Raw genomic sequence first — 21,316 nt, forward strand, 5'->3', positions numbered from 1 at the left:
ATCAATCCAGTCAGCTCATTCAGCTTATTCAACAGCTTTCTCCTTCCACCTTTACCAAGTGTGGTGTTTATTGGGTCTTACCAGAAGTCAGCCCCAGGCTGATGGCTATGGACATAAAAGGCAGAATGAACGTCCTCAAGCCTGAAGGAGTCTCAGGATGGCAGAAGAGAGAGACCAGCATACATTCCTTCAACCAACTATGTCTTGAAAAAGAAATATATTTGTAGGCAGAGCTTTTCATTGGGATGGTGATTAGCTCTGTTCCTCCAGCCACTTTCCAAATAACCACTCAGAGATGTATTATTAATTATAAATGCTTTGCCAATAGGTCAGGCTTTTTACTAGTTAACTCCTACAACTTAAATTAACCCATTTTATATTAATCTACATTCTGCCACATGGCATTACCTGTCTTTCATCTTACACTTCCTATTTCCTTTCTATGTCTGGCTGGTGAATCCTCTGATTCTGCCCTTCTTCTTTCAGGCATTCTCTCTGTCCTGAAAATCCTGCCTAGCCATTGGCCAATCAGCTTCTTATTAACAATGAGAGCAACACAACTTCACAGATTATTCCAACAGCATTTCCCCCTTTTTGTCCAAATAAAAATGAAGGTCTTAACTTTAACATAGTAAAATTACACACAACAAAAACAATTATCAAGTAAGAATTACAGTTACAATATCCAGTCCATTTGTATTTGGCAAATTTAAAGAAAATATTCTATTATTTATCTTATCTTTATGAGTCTAAAGTTTTATACCTAATTTACCTTTTTATCATAACTACAGAAAACTTCCAGTCTAATTATTTAGTCTTTAACTTCATTAAAGACTCCAGAAGGGTGTAATGTTACCTAATGACAGGGATATCTGGCTGCCTGGACAGTCACTTGAGGTTCTTCTGTAACACTGGGGCACCTACTTTGGCCTATAGGCTTAGTATATATGACAGACATTTTTGAGAAGCAGGGAATTTTGAGGGACTGTCCTCCCTTGTCTTGGCAAAGTTTGGCAGTCACTTTCTTTTACTGGTCCAGTTTGTACAGTATACTGTCAGCAATTGATGCAAGAGCAGTTTCTTTGCCAAAATGGCTAGCCCTTGCCATAAAGATAGCAAACTCCATATGGAATTTCTTTGATGCTCATCATCTTCTTTTGAAGCAAATTGGTGCTGTCAGGAGCAGACATGTCTCACCGTCATGAAAAGCCTTAAGTTATTAAACATATTAATGCCATATTCTGTCAGTCTTTGAAGTGTTTGAAGACTATCATCTATCTATCTATCTATCTATCTATCTATCTATCTATCTATCTACCTATTTATCTATCTAAATACACCTGCTTAACCTTGAAAACATACCTAATATGACTACAAGCTTATTATAGGTGACTGACTACTAACTATATTTTTTAATTATATATTACATTTTTAAATGAGCTGCATAAGCAAATACCCCAAACAAGAGTAGAAACATACATACAGTATAACAAAATTAGCTTTATACCAAAATCCATACCAATGTAAAATTTTTTGAGACTAATAATTATTTTTTGGACTAAAGTAGATTCATTAATCTACCCTTTTATTTCATCATTTCTATATTATATCCCCCCTTTTCCTTCAGAAAGATATATTTGCATTAAACTCCTTTGTTTAATCTTTTTTTGACTAAAACCAATAACAATTTGTAACCAATCCCCCTTAAATATTAATAAATATCCATAACCCATCTTTTGGGAATGTGGACGTCATTCTCTAGACTACTTTCTGTTGATTGGGGGCACTGGCATCTTTTGGGAGCCATGAGAAGATTCAGGATAATGGTTAAGTCTTGGCTGGAGTAGTTTGTGAGGCTGGACCATCTCAGCCAGCAGCCTTGAAGCTGTTCTGGATGCAGAACTCAGAGGAAATTGCAACAAGGCATTTTGAGATGCTGGATCACTGTCCATTTGTTTTCACTGGTGTCTGTCCACCTTGCTCTGAAAATACATAAACTTTTAAAGGTAACATACATATCTCTATTAGTACAAGTATAGACTGTGTGTTGTATACAAGTTAGCCAAAGATGATTATTTTGTTTTATATTTGAGCAGGTAAAACATACGTTATATGTTTTGTAGTTTTTATTTTTAAAGTTTACTTCTTTATGCCTGTAGTCAAGATATCAGGGGGTTTTCCTCAATTGAACATGATCATCTTTAACCTAGAATGAATCTACAGCCTCTCATTTCCTGTGGAAATAAAAGCATAATCTCTCTTCCAGAGCAACACACCTTTTGACTTCCATTTTGAAGTCAAGATATTTTAAAAATATATAGATTGGTTTAATCTAACTGTTTCCATAATCCAATATTTCTTAGAAGTTATTACTTGTTTGTTAGCAGTCAAAAAATTTAAAGACAACATAATAACATATATTATCCAGATTTCTGTGTATTTACCATCTTTATGTGGCTTATTATATATATATATTATTATTGTATTATATGTTTATATATATATATTTCTTTTTTAAGGACTTTATTATTTTAAAACTATTTTTTAATCTATGACTGTCTCTATCCTTTCTCTTTTCCCTCTCAAGCCTATGTATATATATTTTTAGCACATTGTAACCCATTTAGAGTTTTTTTTCCATCTGGATCTGTCTTTACTGATCATCTGTATTGTTTTTCAATTGCATGAAATGAATCTTAAACTGCCATGTCAGCCACTGCCAGTGTAGCTTAGCTTAGTGCATGGTGGGTTGTGGCTGGCAGCTGGCTTCTCCTGCAGGCGGCTGCTGGGAAATGTGTCTCAGTACTGTGGCTGGCATGAGAGACACAAAACTAGGAAGCCACGTTTGGCTCCATTTTTGTGTGCTAAGAACCTTTTCAAAGCTTTTGCAGGTTTTATGTGGATGTAGGTGACAGATGTTTGGGCACCATATGTAGGTGAAGTTTTTGTTGGGACTACCGGCTCCAAAATAAAAGCCCATTTATTAATTATAAATGATCAGCCAATAGCCCAGGCTTGTTACTAGCTAATTCTTACAACTTAAATTAACTCATTTATATTAATCTACATTCTGCCCTGTGGTGTTGCCTCTCTTTCATCTTGTACCTCCTGTTTCCTCTCTATGTCTGGTTGGTGATTCCTCTGACTCTGCCCTTCTTCTTCCCAGCATTCTTTCTGCCCTCCAAATCCTGCCTAGCCTTTGGCAAATCAGCTTCTTATTAACAGTGAGAGCGATACATTTTCACAATGTACAGAAAGATCATTTCACAGGATATATTTTATCACATATATTATATATGAGATAGCTAAAATTTACTCATGTGGCATGTCTCCCTATGGGAATCCCTGCAAGTGCCATGGCTGGCAGAGTAACAATCTGTGTGAGGCAAGAAATATATCTGGTTCAATGTGGCTTAGTCAGTTGGTATTGGTTCAAACTTCTGGAGTCTGACCACAGGCAGTTTATTTTTTACATATTTAAGCCCAGTACAACTTTGGAATAAAGTTTTCTCATGACAATTGTCACAATAAAGCTTAAGGCATGATTACATTGAAACTCCTTTGCAAATTACATATGATGTTTTCCACAAGAAAATTGACTGAGAGATAGTGCTCAGGATAAATATCTCAGGAAGGAAGGATCTGGGATAAGCATAATATTAAACTCTTTTGCAAAGTGCATGGGACCTCTTTCATAAGAATGGGTTCTCTTGACTGAGGAACAATGCTCTGGAGACTGAGAAGAGTCTGGGATAAATGTAATAGTCTGAGGATTTGGGTGAAGCCTGGCCCTACATGTAGCAAAGATCACCAGGTTATAAACTATACCCATCCCCAGCTTTCTGAGAACAAACAGGTATGAATCTGTTAAAGAGAAAAGACTATGTGTTTAACACATCTGGTTTCTCTAGTGCCATGAGTGTGAGGACATTTTTTCCTATACAACTCCCACCTGGAATGGAACCCGGTTACCCCCTGTTGTCCATGGTACATTACATATCTAGACCTATTCATCCCACAGACCTGGAACTTTGTTTCCTAATCTCCATTTCTGATTCCTACATCCCCACCTCTGCCCTGGTATCCACCCATTTTCTTCTCTGCCCTGGTGACTACCATTTTGTACTCTGTATATTTGAGTGCTGTCATATTTAGATCTTACCTGTATGCAAGGTCACACAGCGCTTTTCTTTCTGTCTGGCTGTTTGCCTCTACACAATGACCCTTCACCATCATTGAGCTCCTCCTCCATGAAGACACGGTGCTAGATAGACTAGGGAGCTTTTCTTCAGTGCTGAGCTAACTACTAGGACACATGGAATGTCCTGAAAGACCCCCACTAAGGAATGAGAACTTAGAGTCTTCATCAGTGACTCCAACACAATACTCAGCATAAAGTAGAAGCTGACATACAGTTACCAAAAGGATCAGGGGTTCAAGTGCAGGACACTTTGGAATGAACAAATGAAGGAAGGAACAGACAGATGCATAAAGGCTGGTCCAGTGCCCCAGGAAGGACCAGTGAAAACAAAAAAGAGATTACAGGACAAAACCTTGAGTCAAGTACATGGAGGAGTGCAACCAACTGGCCATGGCTAGGGGCCACCCACCCTATCCTCCCTGAGGGAGCAGCTAAGCAGTCAGTCATGGGTAATAAATTGGTAGGACCCCATGGAAGACATGGAGAGCCCAAAGATAGTAGGGGTTCAACCTTTAGTATCTGCACTTTCAGGACACAGCTGTTCCCACTACCATTGTCTCTTATTCAATTTCTCCTTCTTCTTTGTCATTATCTCTTCTTTCTCTTCTTCATTTTCAATAGCTCTTCTCTCTTTTTCTTCTTTCTTCCCTCACATCTTCCCTGTCATTCTTTGCTTCCCTCTCAGTTGGTGAAAGCTCCTCTCCTACCTGCCTGTTCCCAAATACCTGGCAGCCACTTCTTAAATAATTGGTTCTGAGGCTTAATATTACTTAAAAATGCTCAGCTGGTAGCTCAGGCTTATTACTAACTAACTCTTACATTTAAATTAACCCATAATTCTTATCTATGTTTATCCACTGGCTTGGTACCTTTTCTCAAAATGGCATTCTCATCTTGCTTCCTCTGCATTTGGTTGGCGACCCGTCTCTGCCTTACCTCTTCCCAGAATTCTCCTAGTCTGGTTGCCCCACCTACACATCCTGCCAATCAGCATTTTATTAAGCCAACAAGAGTGACAAATCTTTACAGTGTACAAGAGCATTATCACACAGCATTTCCCTGTTTTTTCTTTTCACAACAAAACCCCTAAATCTAATCTCCTTTGTTTAGCTTTTTTTCTGACCATTATTTATAACAATTTGTAACCAACATTTTAAACAAAGACAAAAATCCGTAATCCATTTTTTTGGTCAAGTCCCCTTCCCTTCCTCTCCATCTCATAACCTTGCCGTTTCTTTTCTCTCGCCCTTCTTTTCTCCCACAAACACTTGTTCCCAACTGTAGCTCAGGAGCCAGCTCTAGAGACAAAGATGGAAAAAGCAGACAACCAGACAACCAGCAGCTCAGAGGACACAGACCCACCTAAGAAGTCTTTCTAGGCCCACTTTCTGGTTTCTTTGAAAACTTTCACCAAATGCTCAAGGAACAATCCACAGCACAAGAAGAATCAAATCCTGGTTTAGAGTGGGCAAGACCCTTGGTTAATTCCCTTTTTCAAGCCAAGGCCTGAAGGACTCTGTGTAACCCAGATTCAGGACCAGGGCTTAGAGCAATGTTTTGGTTTTGGTTTTAAAGATTTATTTCTTTCATGTGTAAGTGTCTTTGCTTGTATGAGTTTATGTGCACCATGGGTGTGAAGTTCCCTGAGGAGATCAAAGGAGAGTTTGATATCCCCCGGGACAGGAAGTTACAGACAATTGTGAGCTACATTATGGGTCCTGGGAATGAAACCCTAGTCCTTTACGAATCAGTAAAGGCTCTTTACTCCTGAGTCAACTCTCCAGCCCCAAGGGGCAGTGTTTTATGTATACAAATAATATTCCACCATGAAAGTGTCAGCATTGCTGAAAGTGAAATGAAAATCTTTAGACTCTAAGATTATAGAGTTTAACTAATTGCTACTTTTAGCTGTGATAAAATTGCATGTGCTTGAATTTTTGTTTTTTACGTTTGTTTTTCTTATGTTTAAAGACTTCCCTGCTGGTGGCGCCAATGTGAGAACTGGGGGAAAGTAGATGAATTCTCTTTTTGTCTCTCTGTCTCTGCCTCTCTGCCTCTCTCTCTCTCTCTCTCTCTCTCTCTCTCTCTCTCTCTCTCTCTCTCTCTCTCTCTCCCTGTCTGTCTGTCTCTCCCTCATTCCTAAAAAAACATTGCAGCTGGGTTGTAGCTCAGCAATGGAGAACTTGCAAAAGTGCAAAAGAAATAGCATTGGTGAGTGGTGTTTCAGATTAGCATATTCTGTCCTGTGAGGAGGGTCTGGAGGCTGTTTGGTCCTTGTGGGAAGGGAAGTCTGTAGCTGGAGTTTTCCTGCCTGGCCCACAGTCAGGACAAATCTCTCTCACCTGCCAGTCCCACAGCCGCTCAGACCCGACCAAGTAAACACAGAGACTTATACTGGTTACAAACTGTATGGCCGTGGCAGGCCTCTTGCTAACTGTTCTTACAGCTTAAATTAATCCATTTCCATTAATCTATACCTTGCCACATGGCTCCTGGCTTACCGGCATCTTCACATGCTGCTTGTTATCATGGCGGCTGGCAGTGTCTCTCTGACTCAGCCTTCCACTTCCCAGCTTTATTCTCCTCCTTGTCCCGCCTACACTTCCTGCCTAGCCAATGGCCAATCAGTGTTTTATTTACCAACCAATCAGAGCAACACATTTGCCATACAGAACATCCCACAGCACTTCCCTTTTTTTTTTTCAAAAAGGAAGGTTTTAACCTTAACAAAGTAAAATTACATATAATTTGGGAATTTGGGCATAGCTTCTCTTACTACTTCCTGCTGGAGGGGGACGCTGTATCTTATGGGGAAACAAAGAAAATTTTAGGATTATGGAATAGTCCATGAGGCTGTATCATCTGAGCCAGTTGCCTTGAAACCATTCTGGATGTTGAATCATCTGGGCCATGGTGTCATCGGAGACCTTTCAGGGGGTCTTGGCTGGTCAAACCTGATGTATCTTAATCTGGAACAAATCCATAGCCTTTGGCTTTCTGTGGGAACAAAAGCAGAGTCTCCTTTCCAAAGCAACATATCCTTATATCCAAATTTTGAAGTCAAGGTACCTTTAAAATATACATTTTGGCATAACTCAACAGCTTTTACAATCAAATGTTTTTCTGCAGTTAAAAATCCCAAAGACAACACAACCCAGATTCTCTGTGTAATATTCATCTTTACGTGGCTTATTTTTTATATTAATTTTACTATCTCTTTAAAAACTTTATTTTTTAAAACTATGTATTTGTTTCTATAACTGTATATATCACCTTTTTTGTCTCTTTCAAGCCTACGAATATTTTACACACATTGTAAACTATTACATCTGAATCTGTCCTATTGTGAATCTATTGCCTTAAACTGCAGCAGCTGTGGCTGCTGGCTCTGCCCACCTCAGCTTCCCAACATGGCATGGTACTTTACCACCAACTCTGGGAGCTATCGTGGGTCTCTATGCTTTTATCCAAGCAGCGTGTAGCCCAGAAACCTCTTTTTTTGTTTTGTACTAGCAAAGTCTAAATCCACCATGCAGCTTAATGTGCCACTTGCAGAGGCCTCATTCCTACCATATTGCAGGTCAAGCGCGCACACCAGGAACCCACCAGTAGCTTAAACCGGCAGCTGCCGCTCATTTGAGAGAGACAATTAGGAACTGTTTTTATCTCCGTTTTAGAATCTTTTTTCTCAGTTTTTAGGTGGAAACTCTTGCCACCACGTTGGACGCCAGAAGTCTAGGGAGCAGAGCCCCTAAGCTGTGTGACCCCAGCCCCACTGCTTGACCTCTCTGGTCTCAGTAGCCTTTTACAAACAGGGAGCTGAGTTGTGTTTGGGAACAAATACCAGCTCATTGCTTAAGTGTTGGGGTCAGTGGGATCAGGAAGTTGCCATGACTGGAATTAGCAGTCATGTCAGGGATAAGAAATCTTAGTCTGGGACAGATAATCCTTAATACCTCACTGAATATTTTCAATAAGAAATTCATCCCATCACCATTATGGGCCCAGCCTTTATCCCCAACAGAAAAGTACTTTACATTCTAGGAGACTTCCTATACACAGAGAGGGATGTGCTTTCCCAGGTGATGCAGAGCAGCCAGCACAGACCTGGGATGGCCTCTGACAGCCTGGCCTCTCCCCAACAAGAGCTCATTATGTGTGCTATGTGATGTAATCATAGACATTATTGTCAGCCGTGTGCACAGACTGACCAGAGTGAGGATAGTGCTATGTATGTAACTGCAGACATTACTGTCAGCCGTGTGCACAGCCTGCCCAGTGTGAGGACAGTGCTATGTAATGTAATCACAGACATTACTGTCAGCTGTGTGCACAGCCTGCCCAGTGTGAGGACAGTGCTATGTGATGTAACTGCAGACATTACTGTCAGCCGTGTGCACAGTCTGCCCAGTGTGAGGACAGTGCTATGTCATGTAATTGTAGACATTAGTGTCAGCTGTGTGCACAGCCTGCCCAGTGTGAGGACATTCACATGTGTTTCCCACCTGTTTTCTCTGCACATGGGTAGCAGGGAGGTGAGGGGCAGTTCCCAGTCCTACTTCACAGAGAAGGAAGAAGCCCCATCTCAAGTCATGCAGCCAGCAGTGGGAAGAGTGAGGATTTGAACCCAGGTCCTCCTAGTCCCAGTGACAGGCTCTGACCTGACCCCTTGAAGTACCCTCACCACCCTCATGATGCCCCAAGCACTTCCAGGCCCATCATGCCAGCACCATCTAGGTACAAGTTGTTAGTTAACTTATTTAGCAGCTGGGGCAACTAGGACGAACCCAGAACCAGGCCTGAGGCCACCACTCCAACTCCAACACCCCCAGGCTGGTCCTGGGATGTGAAAACCCCTCTTAAAAAGATTTCAGCGTGGCTCTTTCCTCTGTGTCTATAGCTGGGAACAGGGTTTTCATGGGTTTGTGGAACATGGTGGCAGGCAGCCAGGAAGAAGGTTTGCATACAGAAGCAAGCCTTGGCAAAGCCACAGTAGAGATCTGACTACCTGAACTATCAGAATCACAAGGTCATACTGTCCTTCGCTACTGTCTTCATTGTGAGGGCTGTCTGCCGTCTCAAAGCCCGGCTCCCATCTGTCTCTGTGCTAGTCTGGCTTGGCATGGACTCTGGGCTTGGTAGTGAACTCAAACAATGGGGCCTGTGGAAAACAGGATGTACAAGCCTAGGGACAGTCCTGCCCTGCCAACTGGCTGGGGCCTGATGCAGGTGCAAGGACCCAGGCACTGGATTTTTACCCTTGTGTGACCTGGACACCTGTAGGCCTCTCAGAGACCCGTTTCTTCCACTGGAAAATGAGGCTTCTAACCTGCGTTTTGATGACTAGCAGGCTCAATAAAGAAGTGTATCTAACCTGAAGGTCATAGAGCAGGTAGATGGCTATGCCTACCCCAAGGGAGGAAGAGTACTGCTCACCGCTGCCCCCAAGAGGCTGTGTGTGCTGGAACAGCGGCTCCTGTGTTCTGCTGGGGCACAGACCCTGCCTTCTCATCTCAGCAAAGCCCCTTCCTGTCTGAACCTCCTTCAAGGTCACTGGAAATACAACAAGACAAAGAAGGACAGTTCCTGGTGGCAAATAAAGGACAGTGGTCATTGCCAGTTGTCTGCTTATAGAGGACTGTGATTCTGCAGTGCACACTGTGAAGGGCTGTGCACATGAGCCACGGGGTTTGGAGGTGGAGTTGGGGCTCTTGAAATTCAGAGTGGAGAGTGGGGCGAGCTCACCAAATGTGAGATGGAGGTCACCCGTGAGTCCTGTTGTCCAGCTGTTTCTGTCCCTGACATTCTGGGAAGGCTGTACAACAACTTCAGTCAGAGTCCAAGAAACATAAGTCTTTTATTTTTGTTTTTAATAGTTTGTGTTTGTAGGTGTATGATGGTCATGTGAGAGTGCAGGTACATCTGTGAACCATTCACCAGTTGAGGTCAGAGGATAACTTTCAGGAGTTGCTCCCTTCTTCCACTTTTCTGTGGGCTCTGGAGAGCAAACATGGGTCATTAGCCCTGTGAAGCAAACGCCTCTCCCACTGACCCATCCTGTTGACTCAAGAAGAGACATGGGCTAGCAAGAATAAAACATCCATTATCTGCCTACGAGATGGAGCTTCCGCCATAGGATTGCTTTGGCTTCTCACTGATGGAAATTAGCCACCTTTCGACCTACACAGGAGGTGGGTCTCCATACAACCCTTGTCTATTTTCTTTTTTTAAAATTTTATTTATTTATATTTTATATATGAGTGCTCTGCATGTGTACCTGCACACCAGAAGAGGGCATCAGATCTTATTATAGATGGTCATGAGCCACCATGTGGGTGCTGGGAATTGAACTCAGGACCTCTGGAAGAGCAGCCAGTGCTCTTAACCCCGAGCCATCTCTCCAGCCCCCTCCCTTGTCTGTTTTCATTCATAAATTATGTTTATTTGGCAAAATCCACCAGAGAATGAATCCACTATTAAGAACATGGAATCATTTGAGGTCCTGGATCCAGCAATACCCAAAGCCAGATAAAGGTTATGAGTTTTCACCTCAAATCTTAGTTCTTACTAGCTTCTTTGGTTTATTCTCTTAAAGCAGGGGAGTTGGATTCCTCCTTTTCAGCCTCCAACCATCCTGACTTGTACATTCACACATCATCTGCCTCCTTCCCAATGGTAATGTGTGGGTCACACAGCCACACTATAAAGATGGCTGATATCAAGGTAGGAAGGATGTGAATCGTTCAACAAGCCTTGTTGGCTCCGTAAAGAAGAAGCACTCCTCCATGGCCATGAATTCACTTATTTACTGTTGCTGGGATTTTCTACTCTGAGAAATAATCACCTCGGGGGCAGACTAAACAAAATCACATAGGCAGCTAGTTTATAATACAGATGCTTCAGTCAGCGAGATGGCAAGGGGGTTTCATTATCACCCCCTAACAGAAACGGTCACCGTGGCTGACTCTGGCCAGGAGAGGTTATCAGAGCACTCAGATAGAAGGAGAGTGGATGGGAGGATGGGCAGAGGAACCTGAGACCCACAATTCTACCCTATTCACTGGACAACCAGAAGCTGGTGACTTCTCTTCTATGAGTTCTCAAATGATGACTGGGCTAGCCTTGGCAAACACTAGGAGCCTTCTCAACAGAACATTCTCCCACTGACCCATTCTGGGTCTTCTTCCCAGCACTTACTGAATTGACCCCTTGTTGGTAGCCTCAGGTTCCATAACATGGGGCCTTAGTCTTGGCACAAGGTCCGTCACTGCCACTCACGCATCCTGGGTGACCTTTGGGTTAGAATAACTTGGCTAACCTTAAGTATTTTCTTTGGAGTCTCCTTAAAGTATCCTGAAAACGGGGCTTGCATCTCATCCTGTCATTACAATATAAGGGCCACTGTCACCTCCAGCATCCCTGTAGAGAAGCAAGCATTTCCTGTGCACCCTTCTCCAGCCTGTGAGTATGAGTTCCTCTAGAGCAACCCCCTAACAGGGGTTTCAGGAGGCTTTGGGGCAAGAGGCAGATGAAAGGTGTTGTTTCTGTTAGGGAAGTTTGGACTCTAACAAATTTGAAGACTTAGATGATATTGTGTCGGACTAATGACAACCTAGGTTCATGTGGGTTCTATTGAGTGTTCAGATTTTATTCATCAGTGAATTGTCTCAGTGTATGGACAAAGGCTTCTTACTGGCATCTAGGCTTCACAGTGACACAAGCCATAGCTATTTCCCTAAGGACAGTGATGTCCTAATCTTGGTGGAGTCATGGTAGTGGGATCCTCAATCTGGTCTCTGGGAAGGGACCTGGAGTTGTCTTTATGGAAGGTGTGACGTTTCACTGAATCTACAGAACAGATTTAGGTTGCAAAGCGAAGAGGAAATATATTTCAAGCAGAGAAGGCAGCAAGCACAGAGGACCTGAGCTTACAAAGCATAGACTAGAGTCAGCTTGCCTTTCCAAGCTCTGTCCCTCCATTCCCTGACTGTGTCTCATAAGTTTCTCTACCTTCCCCACCTTGCCTGTTGATTTTCTTAAGTTATAATTGTATTTAATTGTGTTTATGATTTTTAAATTTACCATACAAATTAGTGGGCTTGCTGTGGTATTTCCCTACATACTTAGTTCCTCTCCTTCTCCCTCCCCTGCTGTCCTTCCCCATCCCCCCTTGCTAATGGCTTCCTCCTTTTTACTTTCATGTCACATGCATTCCTTGCTCTCTCTTTCCTCATCTTCTCTTCTCTTAATATTTTTTCTTCTTCTCTCATGATCTCCTTGGTTTATGACCTCATACACATTCAACACATTCATATATATATATGTATACAAATTGGAATCTCATTTGCACTTGGCAGAAACTAGGGTATTTTATCTTTCTGAATCTGGCTAATTTTGCTAAGCACAATGGTTTCAGTTCTATCTGTTGTAGAATATGATTTCAAGGTGTGTTACTTTTGTTTATGCTCTGGAACATTTGTTTAATGATGCAAAGATGTGTTTGATTAAATAAAATTCACCTGCGGTCAGGAGCCTGAGTCAGCAACTAGCTGACAGGAAGTGGTAGGGAGGAGCCAGGTGAGAAAGGGTTTATAAGGAGGGTGAGAAGCCGCACAGGGGGTTTTTGGAGGACGCGAGCAAGAAGAGGAGGTAAGTTACTTGCTGTTCAGCCTCTGAAGAGTAGAATTCTACCTTAACCATTGAGTCTTGAGTTCTTTGGAGGGACAGAGGTTTAGTTAAGTTCCCTTTGTAGCTCTTCGAGAGTTGGAGCCTGAGGGAACAGATTTCCCTCTGGCTATGGCCCTTGCGGCCTAACTGCTGCTGGTAGCCTCGAGTTGTAGTTGCTGCTTCAGACAGCTGTGGCTTAAAAGGCAGCAACTATTTAAATAAAGGACAACATCTATCCATTTCCTGAAATGTCATGACTTCATTTTTTTTGTTAAGACAGAATAAAATTCCTCATTTTCTTTATTCATTTCTGAGGGTGTGCATCCCTGCTGGTTCCTTCTCTTGCCTACTATGAACAGAAGCACATCTGTCTTGTAGGAAGGTCAAGTGTGAGAGTGACAGGCGTTCACTATGTGTTCTTTCCTCTTCTTCCTCCTGTGACCACTCAGGTGTCAGGACCAAAGATGTTCCAACTTGGGAGCCTTATTGTCTTCTGCGGCCTGCTCATCGGGACCTCAGAATCTCTTTTGGGTAATGTTGTCAATGCTGTGAGTAATTTGAACGTTCCGAATTCTGCGTCTGGAGGTGAGTCAATATGGGTCCCACCTGCTTGTTGGTCCCAGGAGTAATCTTAATAAACACTATGACTGCAATAGCAGAGGCTGCTAGGAGGGGGCAGTGTTGTCCTCTATGGACAGCTTACTGAAGAATGTGCAGCAATTCAATTCCTGTCTCATTTACTTATCATTTTAGAAATAAATAGTACCATGACATTATATCCTAATAGAGTCTTGCCAATATATGTACAGGATAAATTTATCAAAGTGAGATTTCAAAATTTTAAGTAGTATGGACATCTTAAATAATGGCATCCATCCCACTTTCTCTAGCAGTCTGTGGGAGCCTGTCCCCCAACCCTGCTTCCTTTTAAGCACTAACATGGACAGCATTAACTGGTTTGCCATTATCGGAAATGAGAGGATGTAACTCATCTCACTTTGCACTTCTCTAATTCTAATCATCCTCTTATTTTTCATATCTTTAATAATGGTTTACATAATTTAGCTAAAGTGTTGTGTCAGAATTATTAGCATATGTTTCCATAGTTAGTTTGACCTTTTCTTACTGATCTGTGTTGACTGGCTGAAAGTAATATCAACCCACCTGGCTTGGACGTCCACAAACAACCCAACTTTCTATTTAATTGCACCTCTGTTTTTTGCTGTAGAGCTGGGCTAACTGACAAACAGGTCTTATAGGAACAGGAAAGCTCTGTGCATGCTGCCTTGCAACCTTGTCAATGTTTAGGCAACTTTCAAAGATGAAGAAAGGAGCTATCCTCCCATTCCCCAGCTGGGGAACAGCAGCAGAGAGAAAAGGGTGTCACGTTCAAAGTTACCTGGGAGTTATATGCGAGATGGAGCTCTCTAAGCAATGCTCACTGAGGTGGCCTTGTGTGCATTGTTATAACAGGTAGATACTGTCCATCACAGGGCCAAGTTGCAGTATTGTGATTCTATCTGTTTGACTAAAAGTGTTCTTAATATTTTATTTTCAGTTGTATGAATTTATCCCTCTTATATATCTGTGTGTGTGCCCCCAGAAGCCAAAAAAGGGTGTCAGATCCCCATGGGAAACACATGGTAATCAGCCATCCAACATGGGTGCTGGGAACTGAACTCGAATCTTCTGCAAGAGCAGCAAGTACTATTAATGCTGAGCCGTCTCTCCAGTCTCACGACTGCATTGAGAACACAGGCAGTATGTGGTCATATGTGGTAGTATGAGTGCCTTTCTTAAAAAAAAAAAATTCAAACACACACAAACACACACACACACACACACACACACACACACACACACACACACACACACAGCAAACATCCTTAAAGGAAGAAGTGAAATCTTTTCTCCAGTTCTGAAAGATACTCAATACAGACAGGAAAGCAGCCCAGAAACAAAGGTTAGTCTTCAGAGTTGTGTGATTTCAGTAGCTAACGCTGGAGGATGGACTGAAACACCACTGTCCAAATGGGACAAAACACACACCACAGCAAGTTTCTAAGCGAAGATGCTTCATACCCAGAGAAATGAAACAGGGTACAAAAGGTGGAGAAATGAATGGGCAAAACTGCATTACCGTAAATATTTTAATGCAGCATTTTAAGCCATGTGTCCTTTTGAGAATAAGGGATTATTGTTGTTTTGTTTGGTTTGTCCCTGAGTTAATAATTGCTGTTTTTTTTCCCACAGTAGAGATATTTTCTAAACCAACAACCCTAACACTTCACACATGCCTTCTGGCACATGACATATATTCTTTTAATTCCCCAGTTATTCTCTGAGATCCTCTGTTAGGACACGCTATCTCCTTCTCCAATGTCAATTCATTTTCTCTCGGCCTGATTCCCAACTGTCATTTTGGGACCCCTATTTCCCACTTTCACTGGTTGGAGCAATACTTTCCCTCTATACTCTTTCCTTCATTCTAGATTTTTCCATTTCTTGGTTTATTCTCTCAAGTGCTTGAATAAGTTTCTCAAACCCACGTGAGCATCTCATTAAGAGCAACAGATGCTCAAATCATCCCTGAAAACAGGTATAAATAATGAACTTCATCAGTGCACATATTCATCTCTGTAGACACATTCCTTAGGAGTCTCGGGTTCCTCTTCTGTACGATGGATATGGTGGCAATACTTTCTCACTGAGCTGTGGCAGAGACTGAATGAAGCAGTGCAGAAAAACTGACTTCTCTGAGACCAGGAGGATGGGAGCTCATTCCCTAGTGGTGCAGGCACCGATTGATGACTGTTTTGACAGATGTCCTTCAGAACCTGAATCTAGATGTGGGGTCACTTCAGGAAACCACGGATTGGGCATTAGCCAGTAACAACATTCTAGGAGCTTTGAACACACTGGACCTTGGCAAATTAAACCTCCTTTCATCTCAGAAAGGTTTAGGGTGAGTTGGTGCTTCTTTGCTCCCAGAAAAGGGACTACCTGAGTACCCAGTTTCAAAGACAGATGGATAAGCCTTGTCTTCCCCTAGAGAGCTGAGGAGTTCTGAGGCAAGGTTCATTACAGCTTGAGTAAGTCTGAGGAGGGCTACAGGGTCATTTTGGACAGTTCACACATCTGGGTTCCCACAGTCTGTAATTTCAGGCTGAAGGTGGCTGTTCCATTTTTCCTAATATCCACTTTTATCTTGGTACCTAGAGCGTTTCTCTAAGAATGACACTGTTCTTCAAATAAAGCTGGGAGTAAAATACAAGTTCCTTCAAGGGACGGGAACCTGGAATCCACTCCCCTTAGTCCCAAGTGTGGCTTCATAGAGCTTTGAGTCACACAGTCCTGGGTTCAAGTTCTGTCTCTGCTGCCTATTGTTTCCCTGGCTCAGTCCACTGCACCTGAGATTGCAGATGCTCACGTTTCTGAAGAGGATGTAGTGAGGACAAGAGGGTGATGAGGAGAGGTGCAAATGCTTCAAGGATGAATGACAAGAGGGCATGTGGGTTTTGTGCAGATTGCGAATCAACAAACTCAGCCTCCTGAACCTGCAAGCTGACCTGTCTTCCAATGGCAATGGCATCGACCTGAAGCTGCCTGTGGTTTTGGATGCCTCTGTGGCTCTGTGAGTATGTATTGCTTGGATTTAGGGGGTGGAGTGCAATATGGCCTATTTGAGTAGGCACTTAATTCCCAGCTATTCTTTGGCCTCTGACCAAATTTCCCAATCTGTAAAAGATGGGATCCTCTGAGGTCTAAATCCCAATCTTTAAAGTAGTCTAGTGAAAACATGTCATGTTAAGTAAATGAATGTTGTATATAATATGCTTTTGTGTGCATGCTGCATGTGTACACTTGTGTTTATAAAGTTTAATGTGCACTCACATGTGTTTGTAGAGTTCAGACGTCAACACCATGAAACTGCCTCAATGTGGTGTGTATGCCAGATTAATTATGAGATAGTCTCTCACAGTACTTGGAACTCATAGATTGGGGTAGCCTTTCTGGATAAGTAAAATACAATTTTTAAAGTTTTTCAATTTAAAATGAGAGACACAGAAAAACAACCATGTCAAGAACCTGTGCAAAAGAATCCCTGGAGATTGGGCGTATTCTTCACAGAGAGCACTTGCCCAGTATGTGTGAGTCTCTGGCCTCAATCACCTACATAGGGGGAAGGGGTGTTTGTATTCGATACATTTGTGAAGCCATGAGCTGTGATAGTTACTTTACTTTTCTATGACCAGGATTTAGTGCTAAAAAATGAGAGTGATTTATTTACTAGCAACATTATAATGCTTAGATGGATTATAGCAGGTATAATACTTTAAATTAATGCCCACAGGTAATTTGTGTTATAAAATGTTATTAATTAATTTTTGTTATTAGTCTCATGCCAAGTAAAAATCTTGCATGTGCTAGAGATGCATGGCCCAGATAAGTCTAATTTAAACATGCAAATTTTGTAGGAGTATATGTAACAGGTTGACATTACTGTTATGATGTTAACATTGCCCATAGACACCCTGAACTGTGTGCACCCACAGAGATGAAAACCAATGCAGCCTGCAAAGCCTTCTAGACCTGTGCCTGGTGTGACTCTTGTTTTCTGCAGGCCTATCATTGGCTCCGCGGTTGATGTTGCTATTTCCTTGGACCTTATAACTTCACTCACTGTTGAAACCAATGCCCAGACCGGCCTTCCCACGCTGTCCATTGGAAAATGCTCAAGTGATTCAGACAATATCTCCATTTCCTTGTTGGGCAGGTAAGGCCCATCCAGCCCAGCAGAGCCGAGCTTTTGGGGAGACTTTAGGACCCTGACTTTCATCCTGTTCCTACACCTGGGAAGAAGCATGGTGTACAATACAATCAGGCTAGTCTCAAGTATCACCTCTGTCACAACTATCAGCTCAGTCACTCTGCAGCTTCATCTTTTGAGGCCTCAGTTTGTACATCTGTGTATTAGAACAGTAGAGATCTGTACTAATCAGCTTCTGGGATGAAGACATGAGAAAATACACATGTTTACCTGAGAGCCTGGAACACGCTAAGTGCTCAAGAGACATGATATCTACACTGGCTCTATGGACTGTTCCTTTCCACTACTGAGGCAGAAGGATGGACATTTCCTGTCATAATCATGCATTTCCCTATGGTACCTTTCAATTGGGTCAATGTGCCTCATGCCGTAGAAGATGTTAACATTGCATCTACCTCCACTGGGAGGCAGTTGGTAAATTAGATGCTAGCATGGGACCTGATTGTCCTGAAGTAATCTCTACCCTCTGGAAAATTCCTAGAGTGAGATTCTGACATCCCAATCTTGTCATTTTCCATCACTGATTCCAATTGATCCTCAAACTCTGCATCTTTTATTGTATATTTAATAAAGCAGGTTTGGCTCAAACAGGGGTTGGAAGAGGTGATGCCATCCAGTGTCTAGAGAAGGAAACATCACCTGTAAGCCTTGGTCAGAATCAGAGGGATGGACTCTGTTCCTAGCTTTGATAATCATGTCTTGAGTCCATCCAAGCTCCCTGTACCAAAGACCTGATATGATATCAAAGACAGGACGACAGTCTGCCAAGCAGAGCCAGGAAACTCATGTTGTTGCACTGGGTCTGAATATCCATGGCCAAGAAGACTCTCATGATGCTCACTCTACTTTAGATATATTGGCTTTTGTTCTGTGCCTCAGACAAGCTTTTTCCTACCACAAAACATCTTACCTGAATTCAATGTATCTTTTCATCTTTCAGGACGCTTACTAGATTCCTTCTCTTGTCTTATAAGAATGTACTCTTAAACTTCAGATTACTTGTATCTATTGTCATTGTGTGCACACATATTTTGAGACAAGATCTCACTTTAGAGCTCTGGTTAGCATCAATCTCAGAGATCTACCTGCTTCTGTCCCTGAGTTTTGGGGTCATAGTGGGTGACACCAGACTGGGTATGCCACTGTCTATTTAACTAGACCTGTTCTTTGTTTATGTTGTGTGTTGGGAGATGCGGTGTTCTGTGTGGGCACACATGCACATGTGCCAGTGGCTGGAGATCACAAAGTAGGCTAAGCTGGCTGAAGAATCTACCTGTCTCTGTCTTCACTGCTCTGAAATATAAGCATTTGATACCAACTGGCTTTTCCTTCTTTTCTTAAAAAATATGGCTACTAGAGATAGAGTCCAGGTCCTCATACTTACAAGGCAAATACTTTGTGGACTGGGCTATCTCATTGGCCCACTTCACTCATTCTTCTAGTAAAAAATCTGCTATTTTCTAAGCAGGCATTGTTGTGAGCCCCAGAGAAGGATTTGGTGAAAATGAGTAGGCTCTCTGTCTCCTGCAACATGTCATGAGGAAAAAGCAGGCAGAGGACTATTTGGTCCATCATAAATTTAAGGAAAATGAGGAGCCCTACACTGACCACCATACTTAGCAGGGCACAAGAAGAGAAAAATCCTCCCTTCAGTGATCAATCGGGATGGGAACCTCAGGAGATAACAACTGGATGAGAGTTAAAGGGGAGGGGGCCACCTCAGTGAGATTTGTTTATGAAGGAAGTAAAAAGCTGGTTGTATTTTGCCCAGTGCCCAAAGCTGAGCTTGGTGCTCTATAAGTAGTGGCTGAGTGAAGGATGCTGTGTCAGGGCTGGAATGAGCACTCAGATGCTGAGGAGGTAACTATTAGGAGTGAGATGCTCACGTGCTCAGTGGTGGTCCATCCTGATAGAGGCCACTGGGCCACAAGCTGAAATGAGTCCACAGAGCAGAGTTGTGGGTCACCTGACCTCCAGAGGGCTCTCTCAGCTATGCTGAACTCTTGACCAAGCTTTGCATGTCCCTTCTTTTCCAGACGAAACACCTTTGTCAACAGAGTCCTGGATAGTGTATCTGGTTTCCTTACAAATACTGTAACAAGCCTGCTGCAAAACCAAGTAAGTCCCCAGCTCTTTGCACCCAGAGCCAGGCCTGGTGGGGATCACAGAGGTATCTGCTGGTGTGACTGTGTGCTCAGGACACTGTCTCCTGTGAGGTCCAGATTTGTCTTTGGGAAGTCTGTGGGCACCTCCTTCCCCGCTCAGTAGCTGGACTGCAGAGAGAGGAGAGGAGGCAGAAATCACAGATGATGCCTTGAGCTGTTTACCACATCCGTGCTCCACCTGTACACTTTAGCTAATGTTTCCTTGTAATCAACACACTTTCATTTACACGACTGTGTTTAAGCACCTGTGAATGGGATTCTGCAGGGAACTTTGAATTAGGCTCCCCAAATTCAAAGGAGCTTGAAATTCCAGGGCTCAAGAGTTTAAGGTTTAAGGAGTCTAGATGCTAGTTCTCAGCAGCCTGTGACACATCTGGGTCATGCTGCTTCAATTCCATAGTTCTAGGTAGCTAAGGTTAACTGTTCTCAGGTCCTAGAAATGAACCCCTCGGTCGGGGGAGGATGGTCATTGTGTTGTAGGCAAAGTCTCATCTGTTTTCTATCTCTCCCCCTCTTCTTTCTCTCCACTTGTATCTGGCTCTCAGATATGTCCTGTGCTCCAGTTCCTCCTCAGCAACCTGAACGTCAATCTTACTCAAGACCTCCTTTGTAAGTCACAGCTTGGGGACTGGAGTGCCTTCATGGGCCAAGACAGCAGCTGTGGGAGTTCCCAAGGCAGGGACCTTAAATCCTGACCAAGTTGGGCTGTTGGCTTCTCTTCCCCTCATTGGAGCCTCCTTTGAGGTTTATGCTCCTCATGACTGTTGCTGGGGTAACAGGAATCAGGCACCCAGGGTGTCAGGCCCTGGGGGTGGCCCTTCTGTGGTTGTGTCCCTTTACACATCCTTCTGTCTCTTGTATGCTTTATCTCATTGGGTCATCAAGAGAGTCTGTACAGTCACTCCTCACTCTCAGGGGCACTGTCATTACCCACTTTCAGGTGAAAAGTGACGTACTTGAGGTCACAGAAGGGACGGAGTGATGTGCAGGAGGGAGGTGAAGAGTTGGGCGGGCTTCTGTTCAATTTCCCATGGCAAATACTGAGGTTTTAATCTTGACTTGGTTTTTTCAGCTAATATACTGACAGGACAGTTACCAGCCTCCATCTGAAGAGGATGGAGCTGAAGGAGGAATGCTGTGACGCCCTGCTGGTAGAGTGTCCTCGTTACTTTTCTATTGCTGTGACAGAACAACATGACCGAGGGAAATTAGAATTTATTTTGGGATTCACAACTCAAGAGGGTTAGAGCCATGACTGTCATGGTGAGGAGCATGGCAGCAGGTAGGCAGGCATGGCACTGGAGCAGTAGCTGAGAGCTCATGTATTGAGACACAATCACCAGGCTGAGTGAGCTAACTAACATGGCCTTTGAAATCTTAATACCCATCCCTAGTGACACCCCTCCTCCAACTAAGCCATACCTTCTAATCTTCCCAAACAGTTTGTCTAAC

The 21,316-nt window shown here is 42.9% G+C and overlaps 1 protein-coding gene across 1 annotated transcript; it reads left to right on the plus strand.

The window, feature by feature from the left end:
• Positions 1–13,332: 13,332 nt before the first annotated feature.
• On the plus strand, positions 13,333–20,974 carry LOC128101040 (BPI fold-containing family A member 2-like). The gene is made up of 7 exons (XM_052723748.1): positions 13,333–13,453; positions 15,692–15,833; positions 16,395–16,502; positions 17,493–17,645; positions 19,736–19,817; positions 20,410–20,473; positions 20,937–20,974. The coding sequence occupies exons 1-7, from the start codon at positions 13,333–13,335 to the stop codon at positions 20,972–20,974; spliced, it is 708 nt and encodes a 235-aa protein (XP_052579708.1).
• Positions 20,975–21,316: the final 342 nt, after the last annotated feature.

Source organism: Peromyscus californicus, unplaced genomic scaffold (genome assembly GCF_007827085.1).
Source record: "Peromyscus californicus insignis strain IS unplaced genomic scaffold, ASM782708v3 Scaffold_7__1_contigs__length_154581171, whole genome shotgun sequence".
NCBI classification, from domain to species: domain Eukaryota; kingdom Metazoa; phylum Chordata; class Mammalia; order Rodentia; family Cricetidae; genus Peromyscus; species Peromyscus californicus.